The following is an 18878-nucleotide window of genomic DNA, read 5'->3' on the forward strand; positions in this document are numbered from 1 at the left end:
CGCGGCCGCGCGGAAGGCCCGCCGCCCCCGCCGCCCCCGCCGGCCCCGCCACTCCCGCCGCTGACGGACAGAGGTCTCCCAGGGCTCCTGGGGCGGCGGAACCCGCGGTTAAAGTCTCAGCTCTTCAGGGGAAGGGATACCGAAGGACCGGCTCCCGAGAGGACCGGAAACATCCGCCCCCGGAGAGGAAAAGTCGACGGACCACATCCTGTTTTTATCCCCCCCCCCCCCCCCCCCCTTGGTAGCAATGGGCCCTGGCGTCGGTTACTAAGGAAGCCCTTCGGCCGGAGAACGCTTTGTTTTCAGGTTTTGCCAGGGCTCCGTTCATGAACACAGATGCCCCTCTTCCCAGGAGGGAGCCTGTGTCATTTTAATGCTTTTTGGGGTGAAGAGGGCGGCCCCTCCCGAAAGCGGAATCAGGCCTCGGACTGCAAGTCGTTATTGTGGTCAGAGATAAAGTCGCGGAGGAAGGGCCTTGAATGATCGATCACGTGGCCTGTCTCTGATGGCAGCAATGGAGAAACCGAGGCCTTTAATCATAGCCACCAGACTTGCTTTTTACTTAGGTGCATTGCTGAGCATGTCACATGCATTATTCACTCACATGCTGTCTTCACACCAACCTTAACATGGTCTGCGTTTTACATCCCAGGACACCTGGGAACTTTAGAGAAGTGATGTCTTTTGACACAGCTTGTAATCGGTGGAAACAAAGATCGGCCGTCAAGAATAGCGCTGTTCAATAGAAATATAGTGCAGGCCACGTTTTAAATTTTCTAGTAGCTACATTAGTTAAAAAAACAACAGATGAACAATTCTTTTACTTGACCCAATATGTCCAAAATATTGCCAATTCTACGTAAAAATTATTAGAGATATTTTACATTTGTGTGTGTGTGTTAAAGTACATTTCAATTTGGACCAGCCGCTCAATAGCCACACGAGGCCAGTGGCTACCATATTGGACAGCACAACCTTACAATGCATTCGAGCCAGAGAGAATTTGCCCCTCTATTAATCACTTTCCCCAACTCCAAAGCAAACAACTGCAACAGTTTTAGTAAAGAAATCAATGCAGTGATTCTCTAAGTTTTTGGTCTGATTATCCCTTGGTATGCTTATAAATTATTAGAGCTTTTGTTTATGTGGGTTATAGCTATATTTATAGTATTAGAAATTAAAATTAAGAAATAACTTGGGTTTTTTTTTTAAAAAAAAGTGAAATACAATATATAATAAAATTCACCTAGTTTTAGTATATAATTCTATGAAGTTTTGGCAAATGCAGTCATGTAACTATTACCACAATCACCACATAGAATCACCACCACCACCCCAAATTACCCCCTGTCCCATTGTAGTCAACTCCTCCAGGGACTCAGTTTTCCTGAGTCCCTGGAAAACACTTATCAAGACTGAGAAAAAAATTTAAGCCCAAGAGTATCAAAGCACATAATCCATTAGACATCAGAACCATGACCTCATCACATTTTATATAGCTTCTGGAAAATTCCAGGACACAACCATGTGTGAATGAGAGTGGGGAAGGCAAATAATATCTGTTATTTATGAAAATAGTTTTTACTTCAATAACCACCTGAAGGGGTCCCAAGGAGGGGTTCTGCAAATATACTTGCAGAACCTCTACTTTAAATGGTTTTTTAAAAATTGATTTTTAGAGAGAGAAGAAGGGAAAGGAATAGAGCTATGGAAACATTGATGAGAGAGACATTTCATCGATCGGCTGCCTCCTGCATGCCCCCTACTAGGGATTAAGCCCGCCACCCAGGCGTGTGTGCCCTTGACCAGGAATCAAACTGTTGACCTCTTGTTTCCTGGGTTGACGCTCAACCACTGAGTCACACCTCCAGGTGAGAACCCCTCCTTTAACTTCTTGAGTGAATACCGTGCCATCCCATCCACAGATCTACTTAGAACTCTACATGGCAGACTAGTTTCAATAACATAGAGTATCCACAGCCAATCAACTCTCAAGTATTTTTGAGCACTTTGCATGCCTTGTCTGGATTGAATTCTTGCAACAGCCACATGAGTAATAACAGTACATCACATTCATGAAGTTGGTATCTCCTCCAGCCTGGCCCTCACTGCTCCTCTAACCAGTAGGGGTATGGCTGTCCTTGACTAACAGATGTTCTTATTATTCAGGATATATTACTCATTATGGCAATAATGCTGCAGCCAGGAGCCAGCAGGGCCTGCTCTAACATCTGTCCGGCAGATCAAGGGTTTGCAGCACCGAGAGCGAGCACACCGTCACTATTTAGAGTCTTAGAGCTCTTCCAGCTGCTGGGATTACTCTGCAGGCAAACGGTTTATTCAGGACCCTCAGCTCCAGAGGATTAACAATCAAAAGCAGCATTTTCCCAGCTGCCCCCATGTGTACTAAGTCGGACCTCTCCCTTTCACACCATGGACTAGGGCCCTTGGAACACAATTTTTGTATCTATGTTTAGAGACCCATCATCTCCTTTCCATAGATATATTGGTGTTCTCTTTTTTTAAATTTAAGACTCAAGTCTGATTAAAAAGTCTCCTCCCAGCCCTGACCGGTTTGGCTCAGTGGATAGAGCGTCGGCCTGCAGACTGAAGGATCCCAGGTTCGATTCTGGTCAAGGGCATGTACCTTGGTTGCGGGCACATCCCCAGTAGGGGGCGTGCAGGAGGCAGCTGATCGATGTTTCTCTCTCATCGATGTTTCTAACTCTCTATCCTTCTCCCTTCCTCTCTGTGAAAAATCAATAAAATATATTTAAAAAAAAAAGTCTCCTCCCTGACCCCAGGGGAGTGAGTGTCTGAGGGAGAGAGAAGGATAGCTCTGTATACCTTCTTCACTCCCTCTTCCGGCTTCCTGTGTGTCAGAAGGAAGAGCTCAGAAATTGTGATCAAGGTGTGACACAAAGTCACAAGAAAGATCTAGAATCCAATTAAGTATCTTCTTAATATGTTTTAATATATTTTTACTGATGTCAGAGAGGAAGGGAGAGGGAGATAGAAACACCAATGATGAGAGATAATCATCGATCAGCTGCCTCCTGCACACCCCACACTGGGACTGAGTTTGCAACCCAGGCATAGGCCCTGACTGGGAATGGAACCGGTGACCCTCCTGGTTCATGGGTCGACGCACAACTCCTGAGCCACACTGGCTGGGCATCTTTTTAATATTTTTTAAAAAATCATCATTGTTCTATATTTTCCTCCAGATAGGCAGGAATCCCAATAGTAGGGATATGGGGAGCTTCCAGGTTAGCAAAGACATCCAGTAAGGAGGGTGACACCCCAACTCCACGGGGTAGAAGCTCCTGCACACTCAGGACCCTCCCAGATCTCACCCTATGCATCTTACCCTATGGCTGTTCATCTGTGGCCTTTATCATCTCCTTTAATTAACTGGTACAAGTAATTAACTGGTAAATTACATTAAGTTAATTAAAGGAGATGATAAAGGATACAGATGCTTCCCTGTAGTGTTTCCCTAAGTATTTCCCTGAGTTTTAGGGAAGTTTCCCTGAACAACTCTAGTAGCAAATTAATCTAACTGGAGGAGAAAATCATGGAACCTCCAATGTGTGGCCAAATCAGACAGAAGTTGTGGGTGACCTGAGGACCTAGGACTGGACATTGGCATCTGAAGTGGGGTGGGAGCTGTCCTGTGAAACTGAGCCCTTGACCTATTGGACATGACATTATCTCCAGGTAGATAGTATCAGAACTGACTTAAATTGTAGAGCACCCAGCCTGGCCGGTGTGGCTCAGTGGTTGAGTGTCGACCTATGACCCAAGAGATCATGGTTCGATTCCCCATCAGGGCACATGCCTGGGTTGCAGGCTTGATCCCCAGTAGGGGGCATGCAGGAGGCAGTCGGTCGATGTTTCTCTCTCCCTCTCCCTTCCTCTCTGAAATCAATAAAAATATATATATTTTAAATTGTAGGACACCCAGCTGGTGTCACAGAGACTTGCTGGTGTAGGGTAAACCACACACGTCTGGTGTCAGAAGCGTTGGTGCACGATGCTCCAACCAACTGACCCACCCACCGGGCCAGGATGCCTTGACATTTTCAAACAGGGCTTAATCTCCTAACCAAGCCTCCCCTTCCTGCTGGCTCCTGCGGTAAGTCAGGAGGTTCTTACACTTCCCAGCACAATGCCAGGGACTGGGGAGTGACTCCAGGTGGCAGTGCCATCCCACCAGCACGGCTAGCAGAGCAGAGACCTACCACCAAAGTCTGAGTTTTCCCTTTTGGTCTTTTATCCAGTGGCAGTTCTCAAAAAAAAAAAAAAAAGACAAATCTCTGTATGAATTTAAATCCATAGGCTTCCCTTTTAAAATTAAGTGCCATTTTTATAGCTACTAAAATATTGTTTTGATACAAAATAGGGTTTAAAACTCAGGTGATTGGAGAACCACTTGTACATAGCACATGTTTTTTATATTCAGTATTTCAGGCTAAGGGGCAACTTGTCAGGCTCTATTCCAGCCTCTATTTAAAAAATTTTTAAATCTTCATCTGAGTATATGTTTTTTTTAAAATATATTTTTATTGATTTCAGAGAGAGTGAAGGAGAGATGGAAACATCAATGATGAGAGAGAATCATTGACCAGCTGCCTCCTGCATGCCCCCCACTGGGGAGCAAGCCCACAATCGGGTATGTGCATGTGACCAGAATAGAACCTGGGACCGTTCAGTCCGCAGGCCAACGTTCTATCCAGTGAGCCAAACTGGCTAGGGCTGAGGATATGTTTTTTATTGAAGACGGAAGGGGGCAAGAGGGAGGGAGGGAGGGAGAGAGAGAGAGAGAGAGAGAGAGAGAGAGAGAGAGAGAGAGAGAGAGGCACTGGTTGCTTCCTGTGCATGCCCAACAGGGGATTGAACCGCAGCTGAGGTATGTGCCCTGACCAGGAATCGAACCCACAACATTTTCGGTGTACAGGATGATGCTCCAAACAACTGGGCAACCTGGCTGGGGCGCCAGCCTCTATTTTTAAGATGTTCGCTTTATAAAAAAAGAACATGAGGGGGGAAATGATGGTGCTTTATGCCGCCGTGAAATAAAACCCATCTGGCTTTTGGCCTGCCCTCATTTCCCGGACAGATGTATAATGTGGTTAGCTGGAGGCAACTGCCTTTATGATATTCCAATCTGCCCAAGGAGGTCTCAAGGATCAGAGGTATAAAAATGCGAGCCATGTTTGTCTTGGCTGATAGCATCATCCAGATGTAACTTTAGAACAGGGATTCTCAATTCTCACCAGCATCAGCATCACCTGGGGCCCTCTTACAAATGCAAACACAGGCCTCTCCCCAGATCTGCTGAATGAGAAACTCGGAATGGGGCTCGGCTACCTGTGTGTTAACGAGCCCGTTGCGGGATGCTGACCCATACTCAGAAGCAAGAAACCATTGCTTTAGAAAAAGACCCCCACATTTCTAAGAAAGATGAGAAAACATTATATTGTATAAGTTAATCAACATGTTATTTAGTAATTTACTTCTCTAAGACATTTTTTTCAAGGCCTATTATGTACTAAGTATTCTTTTCCCAGTGTTCAGGGGTGCACCTCGGGAGTCCTCAGAGAGCAGGCGGAAAATATAAACGGGCCACGCTTGCTCTGGCCCGGCTGCAGCGTGGACAGGATGGAGCGGACTGTTTTGGGGCCCGGGTTGCTAGTGGCCAGAGAGAAAGGAAGACCCAGGGCAGAAATGCTGCCCACCCCCCCCACCCCGCTTTCCCAAGAAGCGAATAATCCTATTACATAAAAAACTCTCTGTGTAAACGTTTGAAAAACTGGAAACAAATTTAAAAAGTACTTTTTAATAAAAAAAAGGGACAGCTTTATTGAGATATCACTCGCATGCCATATAGTCAGGGCTGTAGAAATCAGGTAACAATGCTTGTTGGGTAAATGAATGAGGGATATTTGGCCTTCTCACACTTGCCTTACTTTTTTTTTTTCTTCCTTGATTCATTTCACTAGACCTTCAGCTCCGCGATGACAATGGCACGTCTAACATGTTCTCTCTCATATGCCCAGTGCCTATTATAGTAGGTGCTCAATAAACAGTTTTTTTAAAAAAATATATTTTATTGATTTTTTACAGAGAGGAAGGGAGAGAGATAGAGAGTTAGAAACATCGATGAGAGAGAAACATCGATCAGCTGCCTCCTGCTCATCTCCCACTGGGGATGTGCCCACAACCCAGGTACATGCCCTTGACCAGAATCGAACCTGGGACCTTTCAGTCCGCAGGCCGATGCTCTATCCACTGAGCCAAACCGGTTTCGGCAATAAACAGTTTTTTAATGCATGGACAAATTTAAATTTTTTTTTTTCATATTCTGCATTTGTTAGAGCAGCCTGCGTTTCAGGAATATTATACCCATAACGTTCATGGATCCCTCTAGATAAGCATTGAGAGGGATGCCGTTCACCAAAGGGCGCTCACGGGTACCTCGACAGCCATGTCCCAGGCGGGCGTGCCCTATGGGCACCCCAGTAAAACCCCACCAGCCACAGAGAGCCAGTCAATTCTTCTAACCAGAAGGGCTCTCCCCGCCCCCTCTCCCCGCACAGCTTGCTCTGCCCTCCGCCCCCGCCTCTCCGCCCACTCTCGCCGCGGTCTCCTGGCGGCGGGAGGCTTTGTCTCGTGGGCTGGTTCCCCCGGCGGCTGCCTCCCCCGAACAGCTGCCGCCAGAGGGAGGAAGCGGCGTGGGAGCTGTCCGGCACCCCCGGTGCTGAAACCCCGACCGCTCATCATCCACCACCACCATGTAAGGGCCATGAGAAGGGCTCGTCCTGGCGCAGCGCGGACATGGAGGAGGACTTATTCCAGCTCAGGCAGCTGCCGTGAGTACCAGGGGGGCGAGTGAGAGGCAGGCCGGCTTTCCTTGCAAATATGAAACCCTGCAGGGGGGGCATCGCTGCGTGGCTTCTTGAATTTAAAGGGAACCGTTTCAGAGGAGAGAATTAGGCCTGGAGGAGAAAAGCCATTTTCCTACCCCAGGAGCCCAGCCTCTGTGTCTGACTCAGTTCGATTTTTATTTCTTTTTTTTTTTTCCAGATCCGTCAGAATCTTAGGGGGCATCCACAGGCTGTTCTGCTTCCCCCTTTTAATTGCTCTCCATCCTAAAGGGATTTTGAGGTCTGTGTTTTCAGAAAGCATTCGCCGCTGTTTTGCAATATGGGCTGAATTTACGAGTCCATGCAATGACATGGGCTCTTCCCAGCCCTTCTCCCGTGCTGTGAAATTCCTAATTTTTCTGCAGGGGCTTCTGGAGGGGGCGGGGGGTGATGACTGATGTTGGAAACTGGTGTCTGAAAAGCCAAGATGCCTTCCCAGAGGGGAGGCCAGGAGGCGTGTGAATGAGATGGCTGTGCACCCTGGCTGAAACCTCTTGCCTCCTTCTGAATGGAAGGTTTTTGTAACAGCTAGAGTGAGACTCACTGTCAACAGCTTTCCTTGGGAACATCAGCAACACACTGCTTAGCGGACGGGCATGTTTAAAGCGATACCAAATTTGTTCTGAGACCTTTGAGGAAATACAACCCAGCAAAGGACAGGACAGGGGCCTCTCAGGGGGGCTTAGGGAGGTCTCCTACCGCAAGCCCACGGTGATTTCGTAAGCAAATCCCAAGAGTCTGAGATGGGCATTAAAAAGCACGCTACGGGGGGACTGCTGTTTTAATCTTTAGAAGCGCTAGCCATTCGGATGGTAGCAGTAGACACCATTTGGATTTGTTGGGAAGGATACGATATTGTTCGTATGTGTGTATATTCTTGACTTGGAACATTTTTTTTTTCCTCTCGCTAAGCCACTGAGGCATTCTCCCAAGTGACTTTTAGTGTGACTGACACAGCTCTCTGAGGCTCCAAGTCCTGAAGGATATTGCAATATTTACTTCTCAATCAGCGTGAAATTAATCTTCATTTCCAATGTTTAATTAACTCAAATGTTACTTTTAGGCTTTCATTAATTGATCCACAAATAGCATAGCTTATGTAACACAGCATTCTTTCACAAATGCTGAAGGATGCTCAGTGATCATATCCAAAGGTCGATGTCTGAATCCATAACAATGCACCTATCTGAGCGCAAATCTCTCAAGGGAAACACACCACTTCCATGGAAAATAAGTCTCATGTTCAAAGCCAACCTATTACCCCCAGGTGAAAAAATAATGTAGAGACTGAAATATGAAATTTGGTCCTCACAGTAACAATACGATTCATATTGGAGCTGCCGTTTTCCTGGGATAAATTTTCAAATAATGTCAGAGCATGTGAATCTGGCGAGTTACTCAAAGATTCATGTACATTTAATTTACTGGTATACAAGCCTGACACTATCGTGACAAGTCCTTCCTTCATGAAAAAAGGTAAAATAATAGGAGGGTTTTACTTCTTTAAATTTAAAAAATAATTCATTTTATGTCAATAGATAAGATAAAGCACTATATCATCTATATATAGGGCAAGTTCAAAAAGAAGCACAAGAATTAAAAGTAAGTCTCTCTCTGCCCAAATCCCAGTTTTATGTTTCTTGATTCTGATATTTTATGCATATATATGTGTATGTGTGTGTGTGTGTGTGTGTATATATATATATTACATATATATTATCTAATACATATAATATCTATTAGAGACCAAATTGTGTACTGGTTAAGAGTATTGGCTATTGAGTAAGGGCCTTGGGTTCCTATCCTGACTCTGCCACTTCCTGGTTATGTGACTTTGAGCAAGTGACTTAACCTTTCTGATTCTGAGTTTCCCTGGCCATAAAATGGGGGTCACAATTGTACTTGGTTCATGGGGTTATTGTGAAGCTAAAGTGAGACAATGTGTGCTACATACCTGACAGTCACACAACATTCAACACATATTAACTATTATTATTACAGCTGAAAGATCACTGGTAAAAGCAGAATATATAGACTTCTTATGTTGGACTTCCAAAAATTGTCCTCTGAAAAACCCAAATTACATTTGAAAGGAGCCAAAATTAGCCCTGAAATGTGTTGACTTCGGTTTATTTAAAATAAACGAAGTAAAAGGAACAGCCAGGTGACTCTGAGTGGGGTACACATCACGACTGAGATGGATTTAAGCCACACCCTGTGTATGTTAGCCACAGATTGCAGGTAGCACATTTCCTGAGAGCAACATGGTTTAAAGAATCAGAGTGCCTTCTAGAGGGTTGGCAAGAGTGGGGTTTGGAACGGGCTCGGTCCCAGGGGAGGCTAAGTGTTAATGGATAATAAGCTGCTAAGTAGTTTACGGGTCAGGGGAGGGGGGAAGGGGGCGAGGGTGCCTAAGAAAACAGTCCTTCCTTGTACTTGGGCCTCCTTCAGAGGCTCCAGGATGCCTCATGTGAGACCACGGACAACCTGTGCGTTTCACCTGCTGTGCACTCAGGCTCAACGCCGTGTTCCAGGACAGGCCGGAGGCTGAGATTCTGTATCTAGTTCTGCCTTATTGTGGGACCTTGTGCAGGTTAGACTTTTCTGGGTCTCTCCTTTCTAGGATGATTTCTTGAAAGCAAGTTTTGCAGACTACATTGATTGATGGATGGATGGGTTGATTCATTTATTCGTTTATCCAATTTACTTGGGCGCCATCCTTGATACAAGAGACTCTACAACTAAATAAGAGACGCTTACAACCTAGAGCTGCAATATATAACACAGTAATCACGAGCTCCATGTGGCTATTTAAATTTAAACATAGCCCTAGCCATTTTGGCTCAGTGGGTAGAGTGTCAGCCTGCTGACTGAAGGGTCCCAGGTTCGATTTCGGTCAAGGGCATGTACCTTGGTTGCAGGCTCCGCCCCAGCCTGGGTCCTGGTCAGGGCTCGTGCAGGAGGCAACCAATGGATGTGTTTCTCTCACATCGATGTTTCTCTCTCTTTCCCTCTCTCTTCCACTTTCTCTAAAAATCAATGGAAAAATATCCTTAGATGAGGATTTAAGCAAAATAATTAAAACATGTAAACACATAAATCATGTCAGTATGGGAAATAACTTTAATAATATAATGCATATTATAAATATAATTTAAAAATAAAATATGTGAAATTTGAAAAAATCAGTCCCTTGGTAGCACTTAACCAAGGAGAAATGGTTCACTGTCACCCACTTCAGGCAAAAAGTAGGGAGAGCACAGGGAGAGCCTCTAGGTTAACCCACCAAAGCCTTTTACAACCTCACGTTCAAAGCCACTCAGACCTCATCATTTCAAACACATGGTAGCTAACTTCACTCTAAGGCAGTGGTTCTCAACCTTGGCTGCACATTAAAATCACCTGGGAATCTTTTTAAAATCCTGATTTCTGGGCCTCCTCCTCCGGAAATTCTCTTTCTTTGTTACTAATGTTGTGGCCCCACCCCATAACAGCGGTTCTGGATGATGGTTGTTCTGTATTTCAGTTGTAATTTTGATGTGGTTGTGGGAGGCGGCCTGTGCCGCCATCTTGGTTCCTTCTCTTTTACTCTTTAATACAGGGTTGTATTAAATCTCAACCTTGACTCTATTCGCATTTTTAGGCCAGATAAGACTTAGTTGTGAGGGGCTGTTCTATGCATTATAGGATGTTTAGCAGCATCCCTGGCCTCCACCCACAAGATGTCACAACCACCATGCCCCCTGCATTGGGACAATCAAAACTGTCTCCAGTCATTAATTAGTAATATCCCCTGGGAGACTAAATCACCCCCTCTGAGAACCACTGTTCTCAAGGGTCCTAGTTTAGACCAACTATTCTGCCCTTGACCCAGAACTGAACCCAGGACTCCGCAGTCTGCAGGCCGACGCTCTATCTATGTCTCTTCACACAAGACTTCAAGTGGCACCGTGAGATCATCACAGGGAGAGTTAAGCTTTCCTTCAGTCTGGTAGCTTCATGAACTTAAGGGATAGAAGTCCAGAAACTCAGATGGAAAGAGAAAAAAAAAACCTTTCTTGTCTAAAATACCCTAATCAGCCAAAACCGGTTTGGCTCAGTGGATAGAGCGTCGGCCTGCGGACTGAAAGGTCCCAGGTTCGATTCCGGTCAAGGGCATGTACCTGGGTTGGGGGCACATCCACAGTGGGGGATGTGCAGGAGGCAGCTGATCGATGTTTCTCTCTCATCGATGTTTCTAACTCTCTATCTCTCTCCCTTCCTCTCTGTAAAAAATCAATAAAATATATTTTAAAAAAATTTAAAAAAAAATACCCTAATCAAGTCTCAGACCCTAACTTAAGGTATGAGGTGAATGAATTTCATGACGGTGCAAACAAGATCTTGACTGTTGACAGCTAGTTCCTCAAGCTCATCTCTCCTTCAAACAGCAAAATTATGTAAAATAAATGTTCCCAACTATTTTGGTGCATTATATGCTATCTATACCCCACAAATGCCAGGGTGTTGTGAGCCAGCCTGCTTTGAAGCCCTCATATATTTAACATATGTCACTGCTATTTTCTTTCATATTTCTTTTTTTTCTCTCTCTCTCTCTTGGGAAGTCTTGGCTCGTGTATTCGATACATACTTTTAGAAACCCGATCCATTCAAAATGAGGCCTGGCTTTCCGAATCTAATTTAATGTCAAAGGTCTCCTGTTATGTCTGCCTCAAGGCAAGTGTTCATAAATAAATAAAGTGTTCATAAATACAGGTGCCCTGGCTTCTTGTGTTTAGCCAGAGGAGGACTGTGAGCAGATCCTGGCGTAAAACTGCAGGGAGCTAAGCCGCTTTCTCAAGGTCACTTTCCGCAAAGGTCAGCGTACTCCGTGTTCAAGGCAGAAAGGCGGCCTGAGGGGAGCCGGGTGGGAGGCAAGCTCATACTGACTCCTGGCCTGCAACTGCCCGCTCACCAGGCTCAGTGACACTTCACGACGGTCCTGCACGCCCGTCCTCGTTCCGATTTCACAGACGTAACATGCTCAGCAGACGCTGCCCCATCAGCAAGAGCTCTGTAAAGAGTTGCGATGGTTACGTATATTGATGATTAATGTACAGATGCCCAGGTTCAAAAATGCAACCATGACAGAAGGGTCCAAAATAAAAGTAAAGACTATTTCCTTTCCCTCGCAAGGAAATCCTCGTTTCCATCCAGTCCTCCTTCCCAGAAGCAACCGGTCTTCAGCCCTACGCCTCCTTCCAGACTGTCTTGGCTGTAAGAGCTTCGATAATCTACAGCAGCGCTTCTCAGACGTGGCCGTGCACGCATTGCCTGGGAACCTGGTTAAAATGCAGATGCTGACTTAGTAGGCCTGGGTCAGGGCTCCGGCCTGCAGTTCTAATGATCCTCTAGGGCAGTGGTCGGCAAACCGCGGCTCGCGAGCCACATGCGGCTCTTTGGCCCCTTGAGTGTGGCTCTTCCACAAAATACCACGTTTTTAGCAAAGGCCAGCTAGGAGTACCCTAATTAAGTTAATAACAATGTACCTACCTATATAGTTTAAGTTTAAACAATGTGGCTCTCAAAAGAAATTTCAATCGTCGTACTGTTGATATTTGGCTCTGTTGACTAATGAGTTTGCCGACCGCTGCCCTGGGGGACACTGGGCCTCTGGTTGGCGACCACACTCAAGTCTTCATGGCAAGGACCTAGATCACAGGGTCATATTCTAGCGTATCTAATAATGAGCCCAACAGTTTTATCCTGCTGGCTCTTACAGATCAACTTGTGTGTATGCGTGTGTATGTGTGTTTATTGTGATACACTATGCATTACATAAACTTGACCATTTTGATCATGGTAAATGTATAGTTAGTGGCATTAAGTAGATTCACATTGTGTAACCATCACCACTGTTGATTCTCCAGAATTTTTTTTATCTTCCCCAACGGAAACTCTATACCCATTGAACACTAACTTCCCCATCCTCCCTCCCTCCTGCACCTACTTTCTATCTCTGTGAATTTGACTCTTTTTTGCCCCCTCATAGAGGTGCACAATGTTTGTCCTGGTGTGTAGGCTTATTTCACTTAGGGTAACGTCTTCGAAGTTCATCCATGTTGTAGAACGCATCAGAATTCCCTGCCTTTTTAGGCCGCACTGTGTTCATCCATCCGCTGACGGACACATGGATTGTGTTTGTCTTTGGCTATTGTGACACAGATCAGCTTACAAACGGTTTGGAAGACATTTTCTTACGTGGCTGCGCCCTCCTGTCGTCCCTCCTCTCCCAGTGATGGTTTCTGGGTTTGTTCATACTTGTCACATTGAGAGGATAATTATCACATGCGAAGCTGCAAACAGCCTGTGAGCTTCAGAGGAGAATAGCTCCAGCAGAGAGGCGGGAGTGGGGACTCCGGGAGGGCAGGTGGCATTGCCAAAGCCTGGCTTACACACCCACAGTGTGACCTTGGACGAGCTCCCAGCCCTTCTGTGCTCGAGCGTCCTCATCCGGAACATGGGGATAGTGAAAGTGAAGGTTAAATAAGATAATCGATGGAAAGTGCACATCCTGGGCCTGACACGCGGCTAGCTAAGAATCCACAGCGGGCCGTTATGTGGGCGGGAATCGTCGCCCGCTTGGGTCTACCCGGACAATGAACTGCCTGCACCACCATTCTAGGTGGGCGCACAGAGAATGTTACCTTTTGAAAGATGTCACAGGTCACCTTCCAGAGAGGTTGCAGTGGTTGCTGTCAGTCACAGACAGAAGGAAGGACCCCCCCGGCGGCCCTCGAGGAGAGGATGCGATCAAAACCGTAGTCAAGAAAGATTTTCGGGCTATGTAGCCATGTCCTTCTCGGATGCTATCCTCAGAGTCGAGGGTGACTCACTGACCTTTCCTTCATCCCTGAAAACGAAGTGATAATGTGCATAAATGTTCATGTCCTTCCTTTGCCTAATACGTATCGATGTGTTCGTCTTGTACAGATAGGTGCCTTGGGGGACTGTTTATGCTTTTATTTTGGGGTTGCTTCTTGGGGACAGAGAGTCCCTTCCTGGAACCCATTTCACACCACCCCTTACCCTGTGGGTTGCAGAGTTGAAATATCCCATTGACAGGGACCACACTGACCAGATCTAGCTATACTATACCCTTAGAGCAGTGGTTGGCAAACTCATTAATCAACAGAGCCATATATCAACAGTACAACGATTGAAATTTCTTTTGAGAGCCGAATTTTTTAAACTTAAACTATATAGGTAGGTACATTGTTATTAACTTAATTAGGGTACTCCTAAGGCTTAGGAAGAGCCACACTCAAGGGGCCAAAGAACCTCATGTGGCTCGCGAGCCGACCACGGCCTTAGAGAGATAGCTCCAGATGGCCAGATAGCCTACTGTTTTAAGAGACATCAGAAGTCTTGCTTTTCATGTGAATTCTTTCAATTAAAAAAAAAATGTAACATCCACTTAAAAAAAAAATCCCATGTAGGCAACTTCTTGTGGGCATGATGTAACCTTCAGGTGACCACATTGTTATCTCTGCTACAGAGAGATGAGTCTCAATTCTGAAACACACAAGCTCCCACACTATTAAAGTCCAGAATAAAGATCTCCCCAGTCCCATAGCCTACCATGTGACTGGAGCCCCATTGGAGCTGTGCGGTACCCAACCTGTACAACCATATGTGGCAGCCCTGATGCAGGACTTTGGAAGTTGTCAGCCTCTACAGGCCAATTCAATAGAAATGGAAACCTCCTACCTATCCAACTCCCGTGACCATGAAAAAAAGCCATTCACCTGTCTTGGGCACAAGAGCTGTGCAGCAAGGCTGTTGAGGGGGAGTCCTAGCCTTCATGACCAGCTCTGCTCTCTCCTCTAGGGTGGTGAAATTTCGTCGCACGGGCGAGAGTGCAAGGTCAGAGGACGACGCGGCTTCGGGAGAGCATGAGGTCCAGATCGAAGGGGTCCGCACGGGCCTACAGGCGGTCGAACTAGACGATGGGGCAGCTGTGCCCAAGGAGTTTGCCAATCCCACCGACGGTGAGGGGGCCCTGCTTTTGGGGCATCAGCCCAGGCCACAGTCAGGGGCTCTGAGGGGCCTGGGTTGCTTCCCCAGGTGGCACTCTCAGGGGGATCTCGTGAAGAGGCAAGTAGGAGGGCCCAGAGGGCACAGGGGTGATACTGAAAGTGTGAACTGAACTTACATGGCTTACTTCAGCAGGAAGTAAGGTTACATCACAATCCCTGCCACCAGCATCACTGCATAACACTTAGCTGAGGACAGCACAACAATGATGATGATGATGATGATGATGATGATGATGATGATGATAGTGGCTATGATGATGTGATGATGGTGATGACGATAGTGGTGGTGGTGATAATGATAGTAATGATGGTGATGATGATGATAGTGATAGTGTACTGGTGATGGTGGTGATGATGATGGTGGTGATTATGATAGGGTGGTGAAAGTGGTAATGATGAAGGTGGTGATGGTGATGATAATAGTGATGATGTTGGTGGTGATGGTGATGATGATGAAGGTGGTGATGGTGATGGTGTCAGTGGTGATGGTGATGATGATAGTAGTGATGGGAACAGCTGACATTAGCTGTGGATTCACTCTGTGCCGGGCACTGTTTGAGGCACTTTATTCAAATTACCTATTTAATTACAACATTTCTAATTAGAACTATTACGATCATCTTCCCCTTCTTAGCAGAAGAGGAAACTGAAGCACAGAAAGGTTAAATATCTTGCCTTAGTCACAGCCAGAAATTAGCCCTGCTGGACTTACACCCAGATGATCTGACCTCAGAACCCACTCCTCCCCAGGACCTTGTGCTGCCTCTGAGTAAAGCTGGGCAAACCCAGGACCTGAGGGGGTGCTGTGGGCCCTGGTCTCCCTGCATCACAGAACATCCCATGCACTCCTGAGAGGCCCCAGATTCCCAACAGGAGACAGGATGATTGACTTGACCCCAAGGCCTGTTGTTGGCAGAGCTAAGGGGGCCAGGACCGGGGAGGGGGAGGCAGTGGTTGGGAGCAGAGGCTGGTCTGAGCTCAACTCCCACATCTACAGTGTGCCAGCTGAGTGACAGGGGAACGTCTGTCCTCCTCTGTACCTGAGGCTAAGACTGGGCCTTAACGGACAGTTGTGACAGGGACGAAACGAGAGAATGCACGTCCAGCTCCTAGCGCAGTGCCTGGCACATGGTGAACACCCGAGAGTGTGCCCTTATGTCATCATTACTCTTCATATTACTGATGATGTCATAGGACTCGCTCTGCTGTCTCCTCAATATTTTTTTTTTAATATATGTCATTGATTTTTTACAGAGAGGAAGGGAGAGGGATAGAGAGCCAGAAACATCGATGAGAGAGAAACATCGATCAGCTGCCTCCTGCACACTCCCCACCGGGGATGTGCCCGCAGCCAAGGTACATGCCCTTGACCGGAATCGAACCTGGGACCCTTGAGTCCGCAGGCCGACGCTCTATCCACTGAGCCAAACTGGTTAGGGCTCTCCTCAGTATTTTTGCTGGGGGAAAAAAAACACAGAACCTGCTGGTGTGACAAACATCAGCTCACACTTCTGGAGAACGTTATGGCTGACGTTAGAGGCCCATGATTGAAATTCCCAAAAGATGTAAACTGCCAGCAGGGACTGCTGAGATCCTGAGAGGCAGCCCACAGAAGGGCCACCAGCAGGATCCTCTAATATTTTTATTGTTTAATTAACTTAAAAACTTTAAATAATACTTTATTCATTTTTAGAAAGAGAGGAAGAGAAAGTGGAGAGAGAGAGAGAGAGAGACCCCCAGGGCCAGGGATCTAACCTGCAACCCAGGTACATGCCCTTGACCGGGAATGGAACCCGCAACCCTTCGGTGCTCGGGCCGACGCTCTAACCACGGAGCCACACTGGCCAGGGCAGTTTTCCCTTTTGTAAACCATGTTGCAGTGGGTTTTGCAGCAAGGTATCTGTTCACACTTGCCGGAATATTCTTCTAAGATAAATTCTAGAAGCGGCATGTGCTGCATTTAAAGAGCTTGGATACCCCCGGGACACCCCAACACTAGGACACCCCCGTGGACACCCCCGGGACACCCCAACACTCGGACAACTGCAAGATGCCCTGACTCGTCCTCCCCTCCCCCTCCCTCCTTTCCAGATACTTTCATGGTGGAAGATGCGGTGGAAGCCATTGGGTTTGGAAAATTCCAATGGAAGCTGTCTGTGCTCACCGGCTTGGCTTGGGCAAGTATTTCTGGGGGGCAGGGACCTCCCGCTCAGTCTCCAAGAAACCCTAACTTCTGCTGCTCCACTGGGTTTCCCTGATCTACGAGGAAGGACCCAGCTCTTTCCACAGAGAGCCTCGGGGTGAATCAGTCAGGGTCATGACGAGTGACCCTGGTGGTCAGTACTTGCGGGGAATGCTGGCAACTGCCCTCAGGAGGAGTGGGCACTTCTGGCTAATTAAATGGCTCTCCGTCCCTGGGGGCTCAGGCTACGCGGAGACTGTGATGTCATCCGCGGAGCTCCCCCTAGAAAAGCAGGCAGAGAAGAGTGAGCCCTTTGCTTACGTCTCTTGTTAAAATCCCCTCTCCTACCTATTGCAAATAACGCATCTCGACCATTAATACAACCAAAATTGATTTGGGGGAATGGTGCAAGAGGGTGACCGGATTAAACATTTCCCAAAATAGATGTTTAATTTCCCCACTGATTTGAAAGGCCACCCGTATCGCCCATCACCTTCCCACGCCCACATGGGTCTGCTTCCGGACTCTCATTTCTGCCCCATGGTTCCGTCTACCTCGTCCCGTAAAGGATGTTTCATTACTGGCGCTTCCTGGTATGTGTTAATATATTAAAAGGTCAGACGAGAGAATTCTACAGGAACAAGGACCTTTAAACCAAAGACAAACTAGTCTTTAGTTGAACTAAAGAGAAAAGATTCTTGTCTCTCTCTGTAAAAAATAAAATTTCTCAAATTTTTGAAATGCGATGTTTTCCCACTTCATTCAGGGAATGCCTTTATTTTTTGAAGTACAGAAACACACACACACACACACACACACACACACACACACACACAAAGAATGTTTAATGGTTAGTTGTCAATTTCCGCATGTACCACACCGCTTTAACTACTAGAGATTGTGGTGTGTTTGATGTGTGGTAGGGCGCTCAGCAGGCAATGGAAGAGGGGTTCTTTTTTTTTTAAATTTTTTATTGAGTTTTCACAGAGAGGAAGAGAGAGGGACAGAGAGTTAGAAACATCGATGAGAGAGAAACATCAATCAGCTGCCTCTTGCACACCTCCTACTGGGGATGTGCCCGCAACCAAGGTACATGCCCTTGGCCGGAATCGAACCTGGGACCTTTCAGCCCGCAGGCCGACGCTCTATCCACTGAGCCAAACCGGCCAGGGCGGAAGAGGGGTTCTTGCATGCTCTCTCGGGGGTCCCTGAGTGAGGGGTCGGCTGTCCAGGCTCCCACCGGGGGCGGGCGGGGGGGGAATCCCTGAACCAGAGGTCAGCTCTCCAGGCTGTCATGGGGGAGGAGGGGTCCCTGAGCCAGGGGTCAGCTCTCCAGGCTGTCATGGGGGAGGAGGGGTCCCTGAGCCAGGGGTCAGCCGCCGGGCACCAGGCAGTGTCCTGGCTCCTGACACCTGCTTGCTCCCTGCAGATGGCCGACGCCATGGAAATGATGATCCTGAGCATCCTCGCGCCCCAGCTGCACTGCGAGTGGCGGCTCCCCAGCTGGCAGGTGGCCTTGCTGACCTCGGTAGGCAGCAGCAGCAGCTCTCCCGCTGGGTCCAGTTCCGGTCCCCTGGGGTGGTCTGTGGGGGGGGAGCCCCCTCCCCCTGCTGCTGCCAGCTGCTCAGCAGAAAAAAATGAAACTCTCTGCATGGAAACACCATGACCTCAGCTCCCTTTACTCCCCAT

General features: G+C 47.1%; 1 protein-coding gene across 1 annotated transcript in view; it reads left to right on the plus strand.

Annotated features, from left to right (window-relative positions):
• The first annotated feature begins 6684 nt into the window (after nucleotides 1-6684).
• The window catches only part of SVOP (SV2 related protein), a 36959-nt gene continuing 24765 nt past the window's right edge, over nucleotides 6685-18878 (plus strand). Inside the window, exons 1-4 of the mRNA XM_081113901.1 lie at nucleotides 6685-6875; nucleotides 14799-14959; nucleotides 17099-17184; nucleotides 18619-18717. Coding sequence (XP_080970027.1) covers nucleotides 6841-6875; nucleotides 14799-14959; nucleotides 17099-17184; nucleotides 18619-18717 — 381 coding nt within the window. The 5' untranslated portion in view covers nucleotides 6685-6840. The remainder of the gene's footprint in view (nucleotides 6876-14798; nucleotides 14960-17098; nucleotides 17185-18618; nucleotides 18718-18878) is intronic.

This window comes from Myotis nattereri (genome assembly GCF_964212035.1).
Source record: "Myotis nattereri genome assembly, chromosome: 19".
Taxonomy (NCBI): domain Eukaryota; kingdom Metazoa; phylum Chordata; class Mammalia; order Chiroptera; family Vespertilionidae; genus Myotis; species Myotis nattereri.